Here is a 21,870-nt window from a genome sequence, read left to right as displayed (position 1 = left end):
AGAAACTGCAATGCATTGGTTGGAAACAAACATTACATTAAGGGGAGTTATTGCGAATGACGATCATACAACATGTGGCCACTAATGGAACATTTACTAGCCCACTTGGCTCTGGTCAGTATTTTAGTGCACTCTTCAATTACCACAGTTTGGTTAGTGCCTAATAGCTTCATCCGCCTATCCTCCCATAAAACCACAAACATAAATTACTTCCCAACTGTCTCCTCCCAATTCTCTGACAACACTGTTCTCCACACTGTTTCTGTTCTCCTGTTGAAACATCTGTGTCTTAGACAGCATACAGCTCCCCCAGCTGAATACAGAAACGACGAACAAAACCTGCTGCATTTCATGTCGAGCTGGATCCCAGGGGATTCCAAACCTTCCCTTCACATTACACTTCTAACCAAATGTAAGAGCTATTGTTACAAAAGGCTCTGACTCAACAAATGCATCTTCATTTCCCAGCATGTGTGTGAATCTGCGTGGGGGTAAAAAGTGTGTAAACGAATGTGTATTTAGACACAAGATCTGATGGCAAGTCAGTGTTAGGCTTTCACATAAATATATAAAAGATGGGAGGAGAAAGGCGCCCAGACAGGGATAAGATGAGGGAGAAAGAAAAGGACTGGGAGAGAGATCCAGACCGATCCGCCAGGACCTGAGTGGAAAAAATAGAACAGCGTCACACGTCTATTGAGGGAAGAGAGAAGAAAGAGGTGTGGAGGGAGAGCGAACGAGGTCAGAGAAAGAGAGCGCAGGTGATGGTTTTAAGCTGCTTGTGTCACAGGCAGATATAGGCTCCTCTGCCGCCTGCCTGTCATCTGCATCGCACACAATGTCCCCTTTGTTCACAATATCACCTCTCTCTATTTTGCTTCATCTGCCTCCCCGGTGTAGCAACTCTGAGTGTGATGCACTATTTCTCTCCCCATCACACAGCTGCCAGCGATACTGTATATATCATTCCCTCTCATTCTCACTCTCAAACAAAAAAAGAAACTCACTTACACATCTTTTTCTCACCCTCTCCTTACCTACCATATTCCTCACTGACTCCAGCTGTTTTTCTTCCTGTCTCTCTGTTTCCTTACATATTTTACTTATGCGTTTTACCCCAGGATGTCTCAATATAACAATACTCTTAGCAGTATTATTGTTAGCTCATAAGTTAGTTCCACTTCTGTTGACTTTCTGTAATCTTTTGAGTGCAATACATCATCCTGATTTCATGCTCAATGCTTTCTCTTTACACAAACACACACAAAGTTTCATTACGCACACACGACAGTAAGCATACAGTAACTGATTTTAGCTGAAACATATTATTATTTTATTTTACTGTCACAAAGCCCCTTTCACGTAATCTTGCCATTAAAATTATTCTAAACTTGAAACAAAGCTTAATGTTCCTGAACTCTAATCCTAAGAATTACTCTTCAAAGCGAGTGCAAAGAAAACGTCTGTTATTTGATCTGCTCATCTTTTAATCCTTGAATGGATAAAAGCAGGAAAAACACAGATACACACTTCACGCTCACTTTCACTCTCTCCTTTTCTGTCTCTCACAAAGCTCCACACACCCACATGCACAAACACACACACATACACACACATGCATGAAAACTGGAGTCACTAAACCATGGAGAGACAGGGTTCGGTCCATTGCTCACCTTGGCTGGTTTGATCAATGGCAGTCTGCCTCCTCCAAATCCTTCCCACAAACAGAGCTGAATAAACAGGCAGGGAGCGTTTACACAGGCTCTGATAATCTGCTAATCCATATAACCTGCTTTCTAACCAACACACTCACTCTCACGTGCACTCACACGCATGCACGCAGGAGTGAATATGTACGCCGCTACGGAGTACATATTCAGGAACACAAGCAGACAACTGTGCATTAAAGCAGGACACACACACTTCTACACACACACATTTGCATACACATACACAAACAATCACACACACACACGCTGTATCAGTGGCTTTTGTCCATTATCCTCCCTGACCTCCACAGGACATGGTTGATAGTCTCGTCGAGGTTGATAACAGACAGAAGGGTTAATAGGGATTAATGGACTGTACACACACACACACACACACACACACACACACACACACACAGTGAGAATAACATTTCAGAGCTGATGACTTCACAGGCTTTCATGTATCTCTGAAGCGTGTGTGTGTGTGTGTGTGTGTGTGAGTATGTTTGTGCACTTGATTAATCGAGTGATTGTATCATGTTGCTGTTGGCCGTGCAGCATTCCCATGGCTTGATGGGATAATTGAGGCGTGCAAAAGCCATATAGAGTTTGTCAAAACTCTTAATGGTCTTAGTTTAGCATCATGGACACCATGAGTACAGCACTTAGTGTCATTAACTTCCATTCAATGGAGCAGACAGAGATTTTATCACTGAGAAAAAAAGTCATAAATGCATTTATAATTTTCATCCATTTTTCTAGGTCACTGAATTTGCTTTATGTATACATACCTTTCAACCACGTTTCAGGTGACACTATGAGCACAAGGATGATGTAATCTGTTTGCCACAGCTGCAACAATATAACTTCTTTATGATGTGAAAATGGTTTGGTTGGGTCTAGGCTCAAAAACAAGGAAAGATCACAGTTTGGATTAAAATAACTGCTTGGTTATTGTTGAGGAAACATTGTGGTTTGGACTAAAATGAAAGCTTTGTTAAGATTAGAAGACTTTTGTTGAACAGTCGTGGTCATGGTTTGAAGAAACAAGCAATGAAAAGGGTAGGGGATGGGAAACAAACATGATTATTCTGTCAAAGTCAGCCCATACAACCACCCCAACCTCCCTATGAGGACAATGTAGCTCTATATCACAGTCACAATAAATTCCCAATGAATGAGAGTCATAACTCCTACAGCCATAGCTGACCATAAAAATATGATGAAAATGACTGATGCTGTCGTCTTTCTAGGGAAAACAGTTGGCTTTAGTTTCTCAACTTGCTGCTGTGATGTCTCAGTACACTGTGACATCACTGTTGGATTTGGTTACAGATGCAAAAGAGAAATAGACTTAACATTTTCCACCAGAGAGTGTGATGACACTGCTTTTAATCATCAGCGAAGATTACAAATTGTCTATTGAAGAATTACGTGTCACTAGCTTTTCTTTGTTGGAAACGAGAGCAGAATGTTACTATTACATTTTACTTTCATCGGTTTGTGCATAAACATGAATATTTGTTTGGGTAGGGAGATGTTTGAATGCGTGCTTTTTAACATTTTTGTTTATACTGTATCTGGAAAGTTTTTTGGACATCAAATGTCAAAGCCTGCCTTGCTAGTCTTTCTCTCTGTCCCCGTTTTAACTTTCTTACATTACACTTTGACTGATTCTGTCCTTGCTACACCTTGCTTTCACTGACAGCATCTTCGTCAATTCAACATTTTCTCTCCTTCGCCCCTCTCTTCAGGTACGGTGGACGAAGACGGCTGGCAGTGCATCAGACAAGTTCCAGGAAACATCACTCTTCAACGAGACGCTGCGCATCGAGTACATCCAGAGGTTTCAGGGGGGTCGCTACTACTGCAAGGCCGACAACGGGGTGGGGGTGGCTGCCATCAAGTCCATCCGCGTAGATGTGCAGTGTAAGTGGGCAGGGAGAAAGACGGAAAAAAAAATACAAAAAACTCCTTCCACTTCTGGACCACAGCTTACTATCACTACAGCTATTCCCACTGTTAGAGAAGACCAAGATGGGGAGAGATTGGAAGAGGAAAGATGAAAGACAGATGGGATGGATGATGAGATTTCAAGTGGGAATGGCTTCCAGGAGTATCTGATGACTTATGGTGGAAAGGATGAAAAGCATGCTAGGAGTATTGCAGGGTATAGATAATATGGTGCAACACTTTCAAAATGAACATCTACATTTTTTGACCTTGGTATATTGTATGGATAATGCAGCCGCGTGTTCTCCACCAATAAGAGTTTCGTCAGATACTCCTGGATAAAAAGTGAAGTCTGTGGGACATATTAAGAGTTTTATAACAGTTGGTCCAGGTGGTACGGGCTCCCTAACCCACTATTTCTCAACTAACCCACGCCCCAGTACTCTGGTAATAAAAGTGAGGAAAAAACCCCCCACAAAATGAGGTTAGTAGCTGTTTAGACTGATCCTCAATATTTCTTGCTGTTTAGCTCTGTCACATCCTCAGATTTGATGCCTGCCACAATTAGCATATTAATTACTAATCTGCTGATAATTAAGAGATTGCCTTTTCTTTTCACACCTTGTTACACATCCTTTGAACTGTCCCTGCAGTCTGGGGCTCTACAAAGGGTCTAATGATAATGTTTGTCATACAGGCAGACAGTTGAGAAGTAGTGTGGTGTTGTAGGGGCCCCGTGCTGCTGCTTGTTTCACTGCCCCACTGTCCCTGTGAGTCAGGGGCCAGGTCATGGCGACAGGTTGATGCACTTGCAACTATATACCCAACACATCAATACTTGTATACAGTTTAATTTAATTTCCAGCACCCTAAAACCTTCCATATCCGTTACAGCGGTTTATTGCATAGATAGTTCCTTCCTTCATTGATTCAATCATTTTAATGGTGGGTTTATAGACTAATAGAAAAAAGCTGATTTTCCAAGGGCCCTATAACCCTAAACACCCTTTTGCTAAATTCATCTCTTCTTCTACTCTGCTTTGTTCAAAACCATGGTCTGCCACACCTGCTTTAGCATCTTTAGCATACACACATATACAGACACGCATGATTGCTCCATGCTTGTCCCTCTAGGATTTGTCACTTACACCACCACCCTGCCTCGGCCTCTTAATGGGGCCCCCCCCTCCCTCCTTCTCCCTCCTCCCTTTCTGCTGATAGAGTTAGTTCTCCCCAGGCGCTAGCTTGGCCCCTGCTGGGGAGCTGGTAATTGCAGGGGGCCTGGGTAGTAAACAGGTTGTACCGTGAGTGTAGTTGTGACAGGAGCTCTTTGAAGCTAACCAGCTCTGACGGCCAATGCTTGTTCAATTCCCCATCCCCCATGCCGCGTTGGACCCAGCGGCGATCAACCACGCTTCCTACACAGGGTGACTTCAGTTCTAGAGCGATGTAACAATTAGCCCAAGCTATACCACATAGAGAGAGGGAGAGAGAGAGAGACAGAGAGTGAGAGAGAGAGAGAGTGAGAAAAGAGGGGTTGTAAGCAGGGAGGGAACAAGTAGTAACCACCATGGCTGAGTGTCTCTGTAGATGCAGTTTGAACAGAAGGCCAGATGGAAAGACCACCGGATTCTCTTGAGAAGTGCAGAACCAAGGAAATGTACTTCTATTAATGTACACATGGGAGACAAATTAAGATAACAAAAGGTTATATATTCCTGACAGATTATCGAAGTGAAATTTGGAAGTAGCTCTAAAATCTCCAATTGACAATTTGTGTTGAGTTCTGATAACTGTGTTGTAGCATATAATTCAGTTTTTATTCTCATCAAACCTTTCAGTGACCCCTCATTCCGCCACACCTGTGTGCTTGATTGACAGGTCTGAATTCTATTTAATTTTGATTGCCGCCTGTTTGACCAATATCGGCTCCATCCAGACTCCACCGAGTTGCCAAAATTTGGCTTTTCGGGCTCTTAACAACTGACAAGATGGCAGCAGGCAGCTAGCGGTAAACCCAAACTCCTGGCTCCAAAAAGCCCTGTCAAAAGCCAATGGGAGACAGCACAGATGATATGTCCATGTTTTTCTACAGTGATACGACAAAAGAAAGGGAAAGTACGCGTAGGAAAATGTTACTTTAAGCTAGATAAACTGAACATACTGTATTGTTTTCGGATGAGCAGGACAGGTTGTAGTTAACAGAAGAGCATTCTACCTTTCCAGGAAAGAAACTAAACAGCGAACACAGGACAAAGTAGAAACAGAAAAGAATGGTGATTGATTGTAAATTGCAATTCCCACTCAAACAAAAGGGGAAGTGATGAGAAGCGAAACACGAAGATGAGGAAGAATAAGACAGATGAAGGGAAAAGCAAAAAGCAAAATGAAGACAGCGAGAACGAGAAATGAAATTTGGGTGAGGGAAAAGAGAGAGAGAGAGAGAGAGAGAGAGAGAGAGAGAGAGAGAGAGAGAGATGCACTTAATGAGGTAGATGCACTCATATGCTTTTGAATTTGGATGCATCCAACAGACCAGTTAATGGACTAGAGGGCAGAACATGTTACCTGCACAGGGTGCAAACAAGAGCTTCAGCTCTCTCTCTCTCTCTCTCTCTCTCTCTCTCTCTCTCTCTCAACCACACAATTTATGTCTTTTCTATGTTTCAGCTTTTTTAACTGAAATGACCACACACTGCACTTTTTATTCACTCTTTCTTTTCCCCTTCTCCTTCCCTCATTCCTACTTCTTTCTTGTTGTCCTTTATATTTTCCTTCCTTCCTGCCATCCTCTCTGCACCACACACGCCAGTGCGTGATGAAGCATTGTGTTGTTTCGTGTGTGTAGTGAGTCAGCTGGGGTCTGTCCTCTCAGCTGTGAGGCTCAGCTAAACACAGCAGTGTGTGTCTTTAGGTCATCGGCCGTGCGTGCGACTTTAACTTTGCTTTCATACAAACACAAGGATGCAAGGAGGCCTGCAAGGTATCATGCAGGCACACATACAAACCAAATGGCTTGCTCTTCACTCACAGGTAGCATGTGCACAGTTTTTTTGCATTTACATAGATGCACATGCACAGTGACGCACACAGGGGGACGCACTTTCAAGTATACACACATGCTAAAATATGTCCAAAAACACACTTTCACACTTCAAGTGTGTGAGAACAAGAGGAACAGTAGGGAAGAATGAAGAGGGGAGAGAATGAATGATGGGTTGAAACTGAAAAGACAGAGCAAAAGTAAAGCAGAGAAAACGAGTTTCAGGATTAAAGAAAAGGCGCATAATAAATATTCTGCTTTGAATAGCAGGCAAATACAGCAAAAGCCACCTATATTTCTTTATAGCCGACACCCTGTATCCTGTATAGCTCATTCCTTCTCTTCTTTTTTTAAATTTTGTCTTCTCATCTGCATCCGGACATAACATCCCTTTGTTTTTTTGTTTCACAACACGCAGAAACATTTCCTCTCTCCTTTTAGTATTCTTTAGACTCTCCTTGTTTTATTTCTGTACTTTAACTCAAGCCTGTGAATCTGTTATTAACTTAGCATGTATTTACTTATTAACTCTAGGGCTATTTGAATGAATCAGTTACCACAGAATAGTTAATGCCAGCCAACTTGTTTTCCATATAATGGACTGGCAAGACCTTCGGCCAACGCATTATAAAGTCTGCAGTGCGTACTTAACGAGCAAATACAGGTGAAGCGCCCTCTGTCAATCTACCCCTTTCCAATTCCACAAAGAGCACATACAGCAACATTTCCATTAATCTACAGCCACTTAGACTGGCTTCACTGATGGTTTTCACTCAACAACACTTCATCAACCTGTCACCCCTTTCTGTAAACAACCTCCTTTCCCTGTTAGACCTCCATTACATGGGGGTCACCTGTATCAACCAGCTGACCAATGACCTGGCACACTAACCACTGAGGCAGTGGGGCAGTGAGCTTGCGGGGTTTAACTTTGAGTAGCCTCTACTGATGGGATGGACTTGGTTCAGAAACCCAACCAATGATACGTTAGCATATTATTTGGCTCAGCTTAGTTCAAATCAAATCCTCTCGGTGGATACTTTACTCTCTTCAGGACACAAACAGGTAAGTGGAAAGTATTTGGGGATGTGATGATAATATTGATGTTGATTTTGTTAATGTTGATGGGAATATTGTGACATAAGTGATGAAGATGATGAAGCTGTTGGATTGTTTCTTTCTTATTTTAGTTGTTTTTTGGCTTCGGTGAAGCGGTTGACTAAAGAGCATTGCAAAAGATCCTCTGTTCAGCACATTTTCCAGCTTTTGACTTGTTCACAGTAACTGGCAATAACCTCTTGTGCCATTGTCAGTAATCACTGCATTTGTCAATGGAGTAATGGAGTATATGAATCTCCAAATCTACACAAAACCTTTCACAGCATTGGCAGTTATCACCCCAACTGTCACTGGCTATGGGAGCCAATAGAAGAATGTGTAATCTGTTATTCCAGCACTGTTGATTTAGAAAAAAAACCAGTAAAACAAGTGCTCTAGAATTGGTGTTTTTGACAGTGGCAGGCACGTTCACACAAACATGCACACACCCATAGACAGCAGGCTAGTTGGCATTTAGTCTATCCATGTTGGCCCGAGTCTTCTGTCACAACACAGGCTCTGTGCTGGCTGGAGCATGGAAGAATGGGCAGTACCGCTGCTAGCGCCGAGTGGAAACACAATATGCACACACACACACACACACACACACACACATTCAGTAAAGCTGCATAAACACACATACTTTGACACAGAAAGCAAGTAAACGTGTGCAATGGACAGGTAGAGAAAGAGAGTATAGCGTTATTAGGTAGTTGAAAAGAAGCTTTGACCTTTCAGTGGGATCAAGGCTGAAGCCACATGGAGAATCACTGGGCCACCATATTACTGTCTGAGTCACGCAGAGTTGCAAATACTCACAAACTTTCTTTGCTGTGCTCATCATCTCATTCCACGTGTTTCTCCTTTCCTTACATTCTCTCTTTATCTTTCTCTGTGGCACCCGATGCATCTCTTACTGTGTGTTACTTGTTATAACTCTCTGTTGCTCTCTCAATATATATTTCTGCTTGTCCATGCTTCTTTGCGATTTCCTTGGTCCGGTTGTATTTTCTTCGTTATTCAGCCTCGCTGAAAATAGAAGAGACATCCTGTCTCTTCTATTTTCTTTTGTTAGTTTCATCCCCTGTCCACTTTCTTATTCTGTCTGTCTACGAAGGAATGGTAGATGTTCCCATGCTGGACTGTTATTGGAGAGGTTTATAACAGATGAAGTCAAATTCCCAGTAATCTGGAAACTGTCCTTGGCCTTGAGCAAAGGCAGTATGTTTTGTTGATTTTCAGACACATTCAAAAGCATTTTTTATGTGACCGCGGGCCTTATGTGTCAGCACAGTATTCTCAGCAATTGAAAACATCAAAACTCAATGTCTCTTTCTGTGCTGCTTTTTATAGAACCCTTACTGGTCTCGACTCAATTTCAGACAGTATTCTTTGTTAATGACCATGAATTCCTCCTGTTGCCCAATTAAAAAAGAAAAATGAAAAAGAGCTCTAGTACCTTTTCCTCATCAACATTTTTATTTTGTCTGTTTAATCGCAGTTGTCATCATTGATACTGAGCACCCACTTCATTAGAAACAAACTTCGGCTTTTGCTGGAGGAAATACAGAAAACAGGATGTTGGAATTTCAGGGAATGTTGTTCCAAGCAGATGGATGTTTAAAAAATTTGAATAACCTTTCATGAACTGGGCATTATTGGAATCACTATTGTATGATGTTCGTTAATATAATAGAGCAAAGTAGATTTATCCAAAAAACAATTTATAATAACAATTACATTCATTTTTTTTAGTCGACTCCCGACCAAATCAGACTTGACATTCTTGACTCACTAGACCGTGGTGTGCATTGTACGATTAAATTACATGTACAATAGGCATTAAGGTAAACAATTCCCATCATTAAGGAGAGAAACCAGCATTTCTTTACTTTTGTATGTAAGATAAAGTGTTGTGACGCTTGTCTTAAACAGTGTCCCCTGTTTTATCGGCTGCTCTGCTCTGCCATGACACCATGTTCTTTTATGCTACGTCCAGACTAACTCTATCTGATATGTTGTGTGTGTGTGTGTGTGTGTGTGTGTGTGTGCATACAGAGGTATGTATGTATGGATAGAGTCACATGGAGTCTATACTCTTTTTACTCCACAATATAGTGACAGTAAAATGGACATATGAATTCTTCTTATTTCAGAACAACAAAATAAATCCAGCCCAGAGCTATTTCATCATATGATATCTTTTGTGGCAGCAATTGTGTAACAGCTGCTTGAGTTATCTTATGTATTGATCTACATCAGAGGAATCCTGAAGCAAGTGAAAGAAAAAACCCTTGCCTTGTCTGCAAAACCCTTGCCATGTCAAGCTTCTGACATTCATCTCCCCTCTGTGAAATCTTTCAAATGTATTGCATTTGACAAGTGGGCTTGGAAAAGTGAGCGAGCATTTCTGTCCAACATCTAATCGCCCTCAAACCACCACAGCCTGGAAATCCAGTGTGGACACACATGCTGTTACACACAATGAGTAGGAAAGAGCTGCTGTTTTTCTAGTCCAACTTGCAAACGTATCTTTATTTTCTACTGATTCTGTCAAGTAGTGCTTTCTCACTCAGGAAGCAGCACCATGCTCACCACGAAGGAATGATTCACCATTATATTTAGCCTGGTCTCCTAAAGATTATGTTCCCATACAACAAAACTGCAATGTGAATTACCTTACGAGGGAAACATATTTTCTTCCAGATAATGTGTGTTTTTTTACGTATCACAAATATGTTTCTATTGCAGAGATGGGGAAGGAGGAGGTCGGGGTAAATGGATGGGTCAAACAAACACAGGTCTTTCAACCAGGTCTTTCACATTGTTCGTGTCCCATGTGAAAACAAAAGTCAATGTTCACTCTTTTCAATTTTAAGTCTGTAACTTAAACAATTTCACATTAGTACTGTACTTATTTTAAGCCAAACAATAGCTGTTTTCTGAGCAAATCGTTCTTGGGACCTCCTAAGAGGAACTGCTAGTGGGAAGCTACCCTGAGAACTATAGCCTCATGCTATGTTCGTGCTCATGAACGAGTTAACGTCCAAATTTAACTGTCAGTCCATTCGTCTGTCTTTCTTTCCATTATTTTTCACTACGAGTTGTTGTTTGTGTTTTGTGTTCCTTACAAGGCTAACAAGTTCTTAAAAATGACTGTTGTTGGTGCTGTGTTGGCTCATGTGTATGACCAATCGGTGTAGACTTACATCACTCCTGGTTCTTTCTCACCTACTCTGAAATAGGAAATAAAGAATTCCCTCAGAATGGCGTTATATTATATGGAATGCCGTCCTAGGAGAATGTTGTGACAGATTGACAGCGCTCAGTGTGTATGGGGGGGGGGGGGCAAAAGTGATGGTAAGTTGTCTTTTAGATACATCATACAGATTGGATAGGTTGTGAATTAGCCCTCACATATGCATGGCATAGACACGCTCGAGAAGGCCCAATTGCACGTGACATTTTCATTTAACACTGAATTTCACACGCTCATGATCAAGTCAAAGTGCTGCTAATGCTTCACCTTTTGCTATTCATGCACACAGATGTAGCTGCATACAGGCATAGGAATCCGACTGAGAACATGCTGCTCAAACTGATCTTCCCCACTTTGGTTGACATATATTTTAATATGTTGCATGCACACAGGAATACACGCAGGCAATCACACTCATTCTTCACAAAAGATCCTACATCAAAATGCTTTAGCTTAAAATGCTTTAGCTTGCTTGCAGTGCTGTCATCTATCCACACTGAAAAGTGTCACCTCTCTCCCTCCTCCATTATTGTTGTTGCCTTTAGCAGAAGAAACAACTTAAGTAAACCATAATAATTTCATAACAGTGTAAAATGGATTAAGATGGCACATTGGCTCAGTGGTTAGCACCTCACAGTAAGAAGGCTGGATTTGAACCCAGCTGGAGTCCTCATGTTCTGCTGATGGTCATTTGGATTTTCTCCCACTGACAGTTTACAGACATGCATGCAGGATAATTGGACACCATGTTTGACTATATGTTAGTTTAGCTTTAGCAGGATGAGTTTCTTCTGTAATAAAGAAAATCTACTTTATCAATTTGATGGAGTTGTAAGGACAGCAATAGGGTTTGAAAAAGACCTTAAAATGATTAGTGATTAAATGTTTTAGGGCATGAAGAAATAATAATGTCTTTAAACTCCAATGGAAAGTTGTCTCAGGGTAACCTCTTTAGAATACAGAAGAGCAGAAAAGACAATAATTAGAACTTCAATGTGTGTTGTTCTACAGAAATTCTGTTTGAAAAACGTCCGTTCAGGTAGTCCTTTCACCTGTTTTTGCATCACACGGTTTTTTACGGTACATGAAGGTTGCTCTCAGATGTTTTTATTTTATTGGCAAGTGCTGTAGTTTGTTTAATTCAAAATGATCCGTTTGAGCTCCCCGAAGGTTTAAAACTATAAATTATAACTATAAGAGAGCCTGAATCGCCTAAAAATGGCATTCCCATTAAACAAAACTGCATCGTCAATTGTGTTTTGAGGAAAAAGGGTTTTGTCCCAAATTAGGTTTATTTTAAGCCAAACCATTACTTTTTAATAAACCTAACCAAGTAGTTTTGTTGCGTTTTTGTGTTGTCACAATTTACAATCATGTGATTACTGCAACTGAAATCTGAGAAAATACGTCTCCCTCTAAATATAGTACGAGAATGCAGTTTAGTTGTATGGAAGTGTTGTTCTGTAGAAGACAGAGTTGTTCTGAAACACACAAATCCCAGCTTTAGAGCATACATTACTGGTTTCTTTTTTAAGTCTATTTTCAGAGCAAAGCAGTGTTCACTTGAATACCTAGAGTGAACATTCACAGTGTGATTTGCACACATTGTGGGGCTGTCAGTAGCTATCTGGGGCAGTCAGTTCCAAAGGCTACATGCTTAAAAGTGAAAATGCTCCACTTGAGTCATAATTATGGTGCTGCTGTACTGTAGCTCAGTGAGTTTAATATGGTGCACGTTGTGAGGGTTAGGGGTTTAGGTCCCACTGGGTGTGGTCGTAACATGACATAAATCAAGCATCGCTTTCTGCAGGATTGGAGGCACTGGTGTTACATTGTTGAAGCACAAATTATGTGACTTTTGAAAATACTAGCTGATCCTTTTAAAACGTCCACGGTAAATACCTCTGTTGCAACTGTATCCTGCTGCAGCAACGTACTTGAACCTAGAAGTAAAAGAAGCATTGACAATCAACACAAGCACACAACAATGGTTTTCACCTGCACACACAACTGTACATTGAGTGTTTTTGTGTTGATAATGTGCAACCAGCTTCACAGTCCTCTCAACAAGTCGCTGTTGTGTTTTGGCACAGAGGTGCAGTCATATGGTGTACACTGCCCAGACCAAATGGTTTTCCTTTTTTATGTTGAAATCCTGAAATCCTTGCCTGACCTGCCCGATAGTTTGCTTGCTCTTCTTTCAATGAAGACATACTCTCCAGTTCTGATAGAACACTGATGCATCTACACTAACCCCTTTTAGGAGCCGCCATTATCGTCTAGAACAGACAGTGGCCTCTCCGTGACGTCTCGCACACACGCCTAAGCTATGCCCCTAGCTGCCTGGAGCTCCATGCTCTGGCTTACACAAACACAAACACATTACTTGAAGCCTGACAATAGATTTTCGTGTGATATCTTATTGTGTGATTCTCACGTGGTCTTGTGACATTGCGAGAATCCAGCTGCTGTGCAAGGTAGCTGAACTCCATGGTTTGTGGTAGAATGAAATGTGTTTTAATAATTTATTGGTTACATCTGATTTTAACATGACAAAGGCAGGTGGTCTATGAGTTTTACTGTACATATTCCTAAACAGCAGCTCAGTAAACTGAATACTGAATGTCACTGGACACTGGTTTTACTCATGTCTCCTTAGTAATGTGACTTAAAAATAAAGTTATAGTTGTCCATGAACTTCTCATGACCCCATATAGCAGTCGATAGAAAAGTAGATGTAGCAACATCCAAGGGAGAGCTGTGCAATATATCCTATATGAACTGGTAGAATATGCACAGTAATAGAGAGGCCTATCGGTCATGTTCTTTCCTCACTCTGTGCATCTAAGAGATTCTCATTACCACTATCTCACCTCCAGTCAAATATGTAAATGAGATCATTTGACTCACGGTGTGACGTAAAGAGAATATACCTGCACCATATTTGGATCCAGCCTCTCTGAGTTCTCATTTGATCTTTGTAAGAAGATAATATGATTATTATCATCTCTACTGTTACCAGATTATTATCATACCATTGTCAGAATCCAGTTCAGAACTAATATGATGGAAAGCTAAGGTGGATTTCATTACCAATCACATATATTCACACAGTCCCTTTCAGATAAACGGGCTTGAAGATACTGAATGTGTGTATGTTTGTGTGCGTCTTTGTGTGTTTGTGAGCAAAAAGTAGGCAGTCTGTCCATCTGTAGCTCAGAGAAAAAATGAATCAGTACAGTGTGTTCAAGTAAATGTATGTGCTTGACGTGCATATGCAAAGCAGCAAAAGGAGGACTATTGTCACTGGAAAATAATACACCTCTCTTTCTATCAAATTTAATTTAGTCCCACAGTGCATCCTATTTTTATGACTGAACAGCTAAAAGATGTCCCATAGATATGTGGAAGCAGGGAGATATGAAAATGTGAGAAAACTATTGTCCTGTTCCTCATGAATACTTATTTTTGATTAAGTTCATCTGTCTGATATCTAAAGTCCTTTGAATAGAACCGGAGGAGAGAGGTTTTGTTCCCACACAACATTCAGCTTCAAGGTCTCTCTCGTATCTGCTTTATGAGGAAGCTAATTATTTAGCTCACTGTTTATCTGTTTTGCTTCTTCTGTCAGCATGATGGTGCAGTGCACAGTATATTGATACCAATCATATGACAGTTCTATATTCACACTGTTTTGGGTTTTGCCTACACACTATAGGGTTATTCTATTATTATATATTATTCTACTACTCCACTATGCCATAATTCAATATGATCATTTATTGTCCTTCAATGGAATTATATTGTGATGAAATCATATATCGTGATACAGAAAATCTGATTATTTTGCACCTAAGTTAATGAGAATTTTCACACAAGAGTGTACAAATATGACCTGTATCAGGATAGAAGATTTTGGCAGTATCACCCAGCCCTATATTCTATAGATGGTGAATTAATATTAATTATATTTGAGTATCCTGAAATAAAACACTGATTGTCTTGCTTTAATTGACTTTTCATACAGCTGTTGGTTTTCCAAAGCAAGCCATCGTCTTTGAGACTTTTGAATGTGTTTACCTGCTTTCCAGGGAGCTGTTTTACAATTATTTCCATCAATCAGGAGAGACTTAAAGAGTAATTAAATTAATTTATTTGACATACATAATGGGAAATGTTGAAGAAAGTGAAGATTAGACCCAGTTAGGTTATCAATCACGTTTCTTCCTACATTTTAATCGAAGTTATGTCAATATGTTGCCAATGCATTGGTATGTGCACACACAAATTTAAAATTTTCCGCAAACCACGGGATACATTGAAAATTGGCGTGTCTGAACCAAAAATATATTTCATAGATATGTTTCATATTAACCTCATATTCAATTGCAAAAAAAGCACAATGCTTGTTTAAAGTCGTGGAACGATAACTTCAACAACAAAGCTACTTTAAGGTTAAGGTTAGAAAAAATGTCATCGTTTGTGTTAATAAATACAAAACAAACACCCATAGAAGACTTTCTTACATAATGTTACGCAACAAGCATAGCGACGTTGCATAACTAGTGTAAACTCAAGGTTACTTTTGGTTTCACATGCTACACCAACAACAGTCTCCAGGTTGAAAGTCTTGTGTTTCTTTCAACCATCCATTTTCCCTTCTACATGCCTCTTATCGGGCAAAAAGATCCTCACAAAACATGTCCATGGTTTTCAGAAACGTACCAACATTTTTTTCCCGGCGACTGGGCAGACACACAACAGTAATGTCATATAAAAGCAGGGATGTTGTTCAATCTGATGTACGCTATAAAAAGGGTGGAAGGTAGATAAAACACATTCAAAAACCTCAAGACTGTACCATGATCTGAAAATGGTCGTCGTTCGGCACTTGCGATTTATAGCAGATGAACATTGCTATGGTCCTTTTAATGGACCAGCTGTCAAATGGCATCTGTCTAATGATCACACATCACACTCTCTTCACCAGCTGTACTACATTCCAGTCTTTGTTCTGTTGTCATACGAGACATTTTATGTTGTGTCTGCTGCAGATGTGTCTTGTTAATGAGGGAATTCTTTCATTTCCCAGGAATTCGTTCTTCGCCCGAGAATACGACAGTAGCCTATAAAGCAAAATGTCAACACCATTGTCACAGCCGTGGTGTTGCCACTTAGCTTCTGTTGCCATTGTCAACAAGTTTGTTATACAACAGCACCTTTTCTTATCAGACATCAGTGTGAGGCACTTCGGGAGAGCTCTTCAGAAAAGCTGCTCAGTGGTGATGTGGCTTAGCTGGCCACGCGTATTAGAGCATTGCTGAAGAAGCATGCAGAGTTGACAAAGCTTGCCGGCTAAATTAAGGCAAAAAACGGGCTTTCATTTGATCTGAAATAGCCTCCAAAAGACCAGCAGTGCATTGCATTGTATCTCCAAGGGAGCACGCCAACAATCCGACCATTGTCTCACATTAGGCCTAATTAATTAGCAGTTTGCTGCGGTATAAATCCCTAATGGAAGCTCACTGACCTTGGAGTTATATTCAGTCCTCAGAAGGCAAAGGCAGCCCTCTCCTGGGTGTGTTTATAATAAGAATATCTTTTCCCAATTTTGTTTTGCACTGTTCAGTTTATGTGTGCATGCAGTTACACATTTACACTGTGTGGGTAGATTGGATTGCAAGGTGTTGGGTTAAATGATGAGAAAAGCTGGATTACACATAATGTATATATGTGTAGTAGTCACACTACTGGCATTACAGAATGACAACAAATTACGGATTGTGAATTTAACAGTAATTACAATGTTTACAGTTCACACAACAGCAGCTTGTCTTGTAATGAAACTAAATGGGAAATAATGTCTCTTTTATTTTGACATTACTGAGAGTATGTATTGTGGTCGTCTTTTTTTTTAATGAATTTGCTCGGTTATTAATACATGTGACATGTTGACCAGAATGCTGTTTCAACATAGAATTCAATGTATTCAATATGATTCATTTAAAATGTTTTCAGGGATTTGTCTTTAAAAGCCAGGATGTTTTTCTGTTTTCTTCAGTTAACATCAAAATACAAATAAGCAAAGTTTTAAGATGGTGAAATTAACCAGTGAGGGAAAGCATCACTTTGCAGGTTGCATTTTGTTGTGTACAATGTTGTAATCGCCAGCGTTAAATGTAGCTGATAAATTGTTAATGAACAGAATTTCAGCTTAGCGCCCTCGGAAATGCACCCTGATTCAGTCCTTCTTGCTAATTGTTAGCAGGTGTGGAGGTTCCATAAGTAGAAACTGGTGAGTCTTGAAAAGGGAAGCCATCCTTTTTCTAAAACAAATATTTGAATACTTCCATTTGTTCTTGATGCATGCTAGCAGGTATGGACACTGCTAGCCGCCCTCCATGTTAGCTAGCAGTGCTGTAAATACAGTGTAGGTGAAAGAGGAGTGCGTTCCTCTTGAGATGTGTGGTTTCTCTTTGCCCTACTCATCAGTCCCCAGTTACCTTTCTAAAGACAGCATGTAATGTATAAGCTCTGTTACTAATGGATATTTATGCTTCAGACAGCCACCCTGGCCTAATTATTTTCTTCTGCTGCCATGCACCCTGTGTACATGTACAGTGAGAGAGAGAGAGAGAGAGAGAGAGAGAGAGAGAGAGAGAGAGAGAGAGGGACACTGACTGACTGACTGACTTTGACTTCAAGCAAAAAGCATCTTTTACTACCTGACATGTGCATCTTCTGACAAGTCAGTCGGTGTCACCTTGACGCAGGAACATACTGACACATCAAGGAAACCACGTCTGCAGATAATGGCTTCTCCGTGTCCAAGAGAATATGGATCAAACTAAACAGCGAAAAGCACTTAAATGAATCCCACAAATCTTTTGATCAGCAAAGAGAACAGAATTCTTTTTTTAAATCCTCTCTGCTTTTTATAACCTCACAAGGTTGATCTTGTGTGAGATATTTATTTTTGCTCATTGTATCACATTAGTACTAGGATTTTTGTCATGTTACAGTTTGTGACATTCACAACAAAAAAAAGAGTGAAGTTATTTTACTGTAAGTTCTAAATGCTTGTTGTAAAATATTCAACAGGGAAGATGTCTGTGAAAGAGGAAGCTCTCACTCAGATAATAACACCACCTTCAGCCTTTAGAAGCATCCATACAGAAGTCCTCATTATGCTGCAAATATTGTACCTTCTTTTTAAATTCATAGTTTTATTATTCATCAGTAATAATACCACATAAGGGAAAGCAGGTTTTACTATGCGTCAAATGTGATAGCGCCGATGATACCCCACACATCACACTTCTTTTTTTATGAAATGATGCATTTGTTTCATGGTCCAGTATTAAAAAATACAGTCATTTGTCTGATAGGTGTGATATAATGACAGGTCAGAATGTTTAATCTTTTAAAGGCACTAATTCTTACAGCGTAATGTGGTTATCATAAAACCTGCTTCCCACATAAAGCTATGCTTACAAATTGCACTGCTTTGCATAATGGGGCTGTTATAGGTCAAACCTTTAAAGGTACTCTGTCGATTTCAACTTCGTCTCCCTGGAGGCTTCTCTAATCTCTCAAAATGGGCTGGATTCTCTTCAACTGCAACAAACCCTCTTGTTTGTTCAATTTTTTCGGCGTTCTTTAACACCACTACCATATGTTTAAGTCAGCCCATTAGGCCCTTAACTTGCTAAACAGTGGATTTGTACCTCACTTTCTGTACTGGACTGAATAAAATACCAGGAGGAGGGGTCCCTTTCGAAATCTCTCATTTTACTGTAGCAGGTTCTGATAGTCTGCTCGACTCAGTCGTGGTTCTGGCTCTCCCGTGCAATACAGTCTGGGCATCCAGGAGAGTGATGTCTGTGTTGGCTCCAAGTGGAACACAAGGCGAAGCTCTGCTACAGGACTCTCCTCCTGACTGCAGGTTGAAGGCGGCAGTGAAGCCGGATCTGGGTCTCTCCATGCCAGGCTGGTCGCTGTCGGAGGTCCTGCTACAGTCTGAGCTCAAGAAGTTTCTGGTGAACCTGCAGGATTTCATCTGATTTTGCATGGAATCCGACCCAGTGGCACAGATTACACACATTAAGAATGACTGTACAGAAATGACCGATCTCCTCGCTCATAGTCTCGTTAACTTATGTAGGATATTTAGTCATCAGTATCAAATTGAGATTGTCAGCCAGGTGAAGTGCTTCAAATGAACAAGCATCGAGAAAAATGTCCTCCCATTGACCCAGAGTGTATCTAACGTCTGTCTCCGTACCTTAAACATCAGCGCTGTTGCTCTGGACCAATTACTTAGTTCATTATGCAGGAATTATGTCCTCTCTCCTGCTCTAGCCCTAGTCTCTCTCTATTGTGAGAGGTCATTTGGTTTCCCTGGAGGACCATTCAGCTGGGATAATTATATGGCAGTAAGTCACACAGGGCTTCAGTGAGGAATGGGCCGGATGAGAAGTACCGAGAGTGCAGCCACCACACCTGGCAGGTGTTTTCTGACTTGTGTGCTGGAATGTTTGAGATTGTGTTGGTTTTATTTATCTTGGGGAGGAGTTAATGGTTCAAATCATCCAAAATGACATTTTCAGCTTGAATCGTAAACACCATTTTGAAACTAGCAGATGGCCAGACGTTTTCATAGTTTTAGAGATTTAAATATTGACAGCTACTGCTCTAAGATACCTTTTATTGTACTTCAGCTGAGGTTATATATAACTCTTGTGTATTGAACTGTATTGATTCCCCTCTGACAGGGTGGGTGTGAGCATCTTAAAATCAGCCCGTGACAGGCGTGCAGACGCTGTTGTAATTAGCTTGGTGCCATTTCCTCAATAAACTGCCTGACATAAAGTGTTAACAATATCACTATCTCCCATTACGATTATTAAGGTTTGCATCAGCTCCTGGGTGAGACTGTCACACGAGATGACATTGTTTCCACTGGTCATTGTACTGCATGCAAAAAAACATTCACTTGTGTCAGGCAATTTGAGGCACCGCAGAAAACTGATTCTAATTGGTTTAAGTATGTCTAGAAGCTGTATAAGAGGGCCATCCCATTGAACCTATGTGATGTTAGTACTGTAGAGGTATCCAAATAAACAGTGCATGTTCATTGAAGTAGCCATTTATAAAGAGGGACTGCTACAATGGCTAATGTCGATGTTGTATGACATAAGGCCATTTTAACCCAGCCATATCAAAGGTCCCCAATTAGTGCGACTTGAAAAGTTTCATAGTTTGCTTGCACATAAGCTGTATTTGTGAAGACAGATGGACGAGCAGATGGAGGTGATGAGCACAGACCACAATCAGCCTGCCATTACTTCCCAGACATATGCTTAATATGACATGTTACAATTACACTGTCACAACGGAGCCTCATTTATCCAAATATCAGGCACCATCTAGTTGTGTCAGATTGCTTTGACACAGCAGTGTCTAACAGATACAAGTTTTAGATACCGTTTAGATCGCTCTGATGGCCTCTCTTAATAGCACTTGTGGAATTGTAATCACAGTCTGTGAAATCTCTCAAAGATTTTCCTGCTTTACGCTTCAAAAAATACCACACATGTCTGCTTAAAGCATTCACGATCGTAAGCGCATTCAATTTCCACTGTTGCGGAAACCCTCATCCGGAGTCACATGAAATGAAATACCTTGGAGATTCATGTCAAAATCTACCCATCCACAAAGACAACTCCATGGGACTGCACCCTTGGAGTTAGAATAGAGGCAAGATGGTTGCTTTGTGAGTATAGTATATGGGTGACCTACAGTAATGTCTTTGTGTGTGTGTGTGTGTGTGTGTGTGTATTTGCCTCCCTGTGTAAAATGAGGTTTTGATAGAATGAGTTTAAGTGACTGTGTGTATATACTGTATGCATGCGCAGACAACACTGTGTGCTTCTCACTGCAAGACCCCTACAGTTTCCTTACCCAGAGTTCCCAGTGAGTGGTTGAGTGTGTGGTGAGTCACTGATAACATGTGACATGGGTTTCCATGACAGTTTGGGGTCACCTATGTCCCCACAGCTCTCCACTGAGGTAATACATCATGGCTAACCCCTTTAAAAGCAGATCTGTTTGAAGGATTTGTTAAACATAAAGTATGTTTGACAAAGACAAAAGGTACAGTGTGAAGTCGGAGAGAGGTAAAACAGCGAGTAGGGAAGGTGGAAAGAGAGGGTGGGAAGAGGAGAGGAAGAGAGGCTGTATTAGTAAAGAGGAGAAGAGAACACAGTGAAATGTAAAGCATTGGTGCAGCTAGGTAAAAAAAAAAAAGAAGAAAAAAAATTGCGCGCCATTATGATGTTGAATCCATCACACCATAGTTTTAGACATTCAAATTGGACAGGAAGTGTGGATTTTTTATGGCAATTTGCCAATGTCTCATACATAGTCAAGTAAGGTAAGGCTTTTATATCATTTTGCTCTGTGGAGACAAGATAAGAAAACTGTTTTACCCATAAAAAAGACTGACCGTCAGGCATTGATAGAGAGAGGGGCGGGCATATAACAGAATATATGAGGAGGAGATATTCTGACAGACATAAATGTGTAAATGTATTAAATCCACTAAGAACATTATTGGATTTTTTTTTTTCATATACTAAAATCTATTTTTCCTTTTATTTGGCTCATAAATTATCTGTACTGAATTTGTGTCACCTGAAGGGGATTGAAGCATTTAGTAGCAAGACCATCATACTAGGCACACAGAGAGTGCACACATAAACACACACACACACACACACACACACACACACACACACACACACACA

At 40.6% G+C, this 21,870-nt stretch overlaps 1 protein-coding gene across 4 annotated transcripts in view; it reads left to right on the top strand.

The window, feature by feature from the left end:
• Positions 1 to 21,870, top strand: part of mdga1 (MAM domain containing glycosylphosphatidylinositol anchor 1) — a 163,339-nt gene that overhangs the window by 58,220 nt on the left and 83,249 nt on the right. For all 4 annotated transcript variants that reach the window (XM_031846333.1, XM_031846332.1, XM_031846334.1 and 1 more), the window contains exon 4: positions 3,464 to 3,638. In XM_031846333.1, coding sequence (XP_031702193.1) covers positions 3,464 to 3,638 — 175 coding nt within the window. The remainder of the gene's footprint in view (positions 1 to 3,463; positions 3,639 to 21,870) is intronic.

The sequence above is a fragment of the Anarrhichthys ocellatus genome, unplaced genomic scaffold (genome assembly GCF_004355925.1).
Source record: "Anarrhichthys ocellatus isolate YVR2014 unplaced genomic scaffold, GSC_Weel_1.0 scaffold6, whole genome shotgun sequence".
Lineage (NCBI taxonomy): Eukaryota > Metazoa > Chordata > Actinopteri > Perciformes > Anarhichadidae > Anarrhichthys > Anarrhichthys ocellatus.
This window is presented reverse-complemented; position numbering and strand designations above follow the sequence as displayed.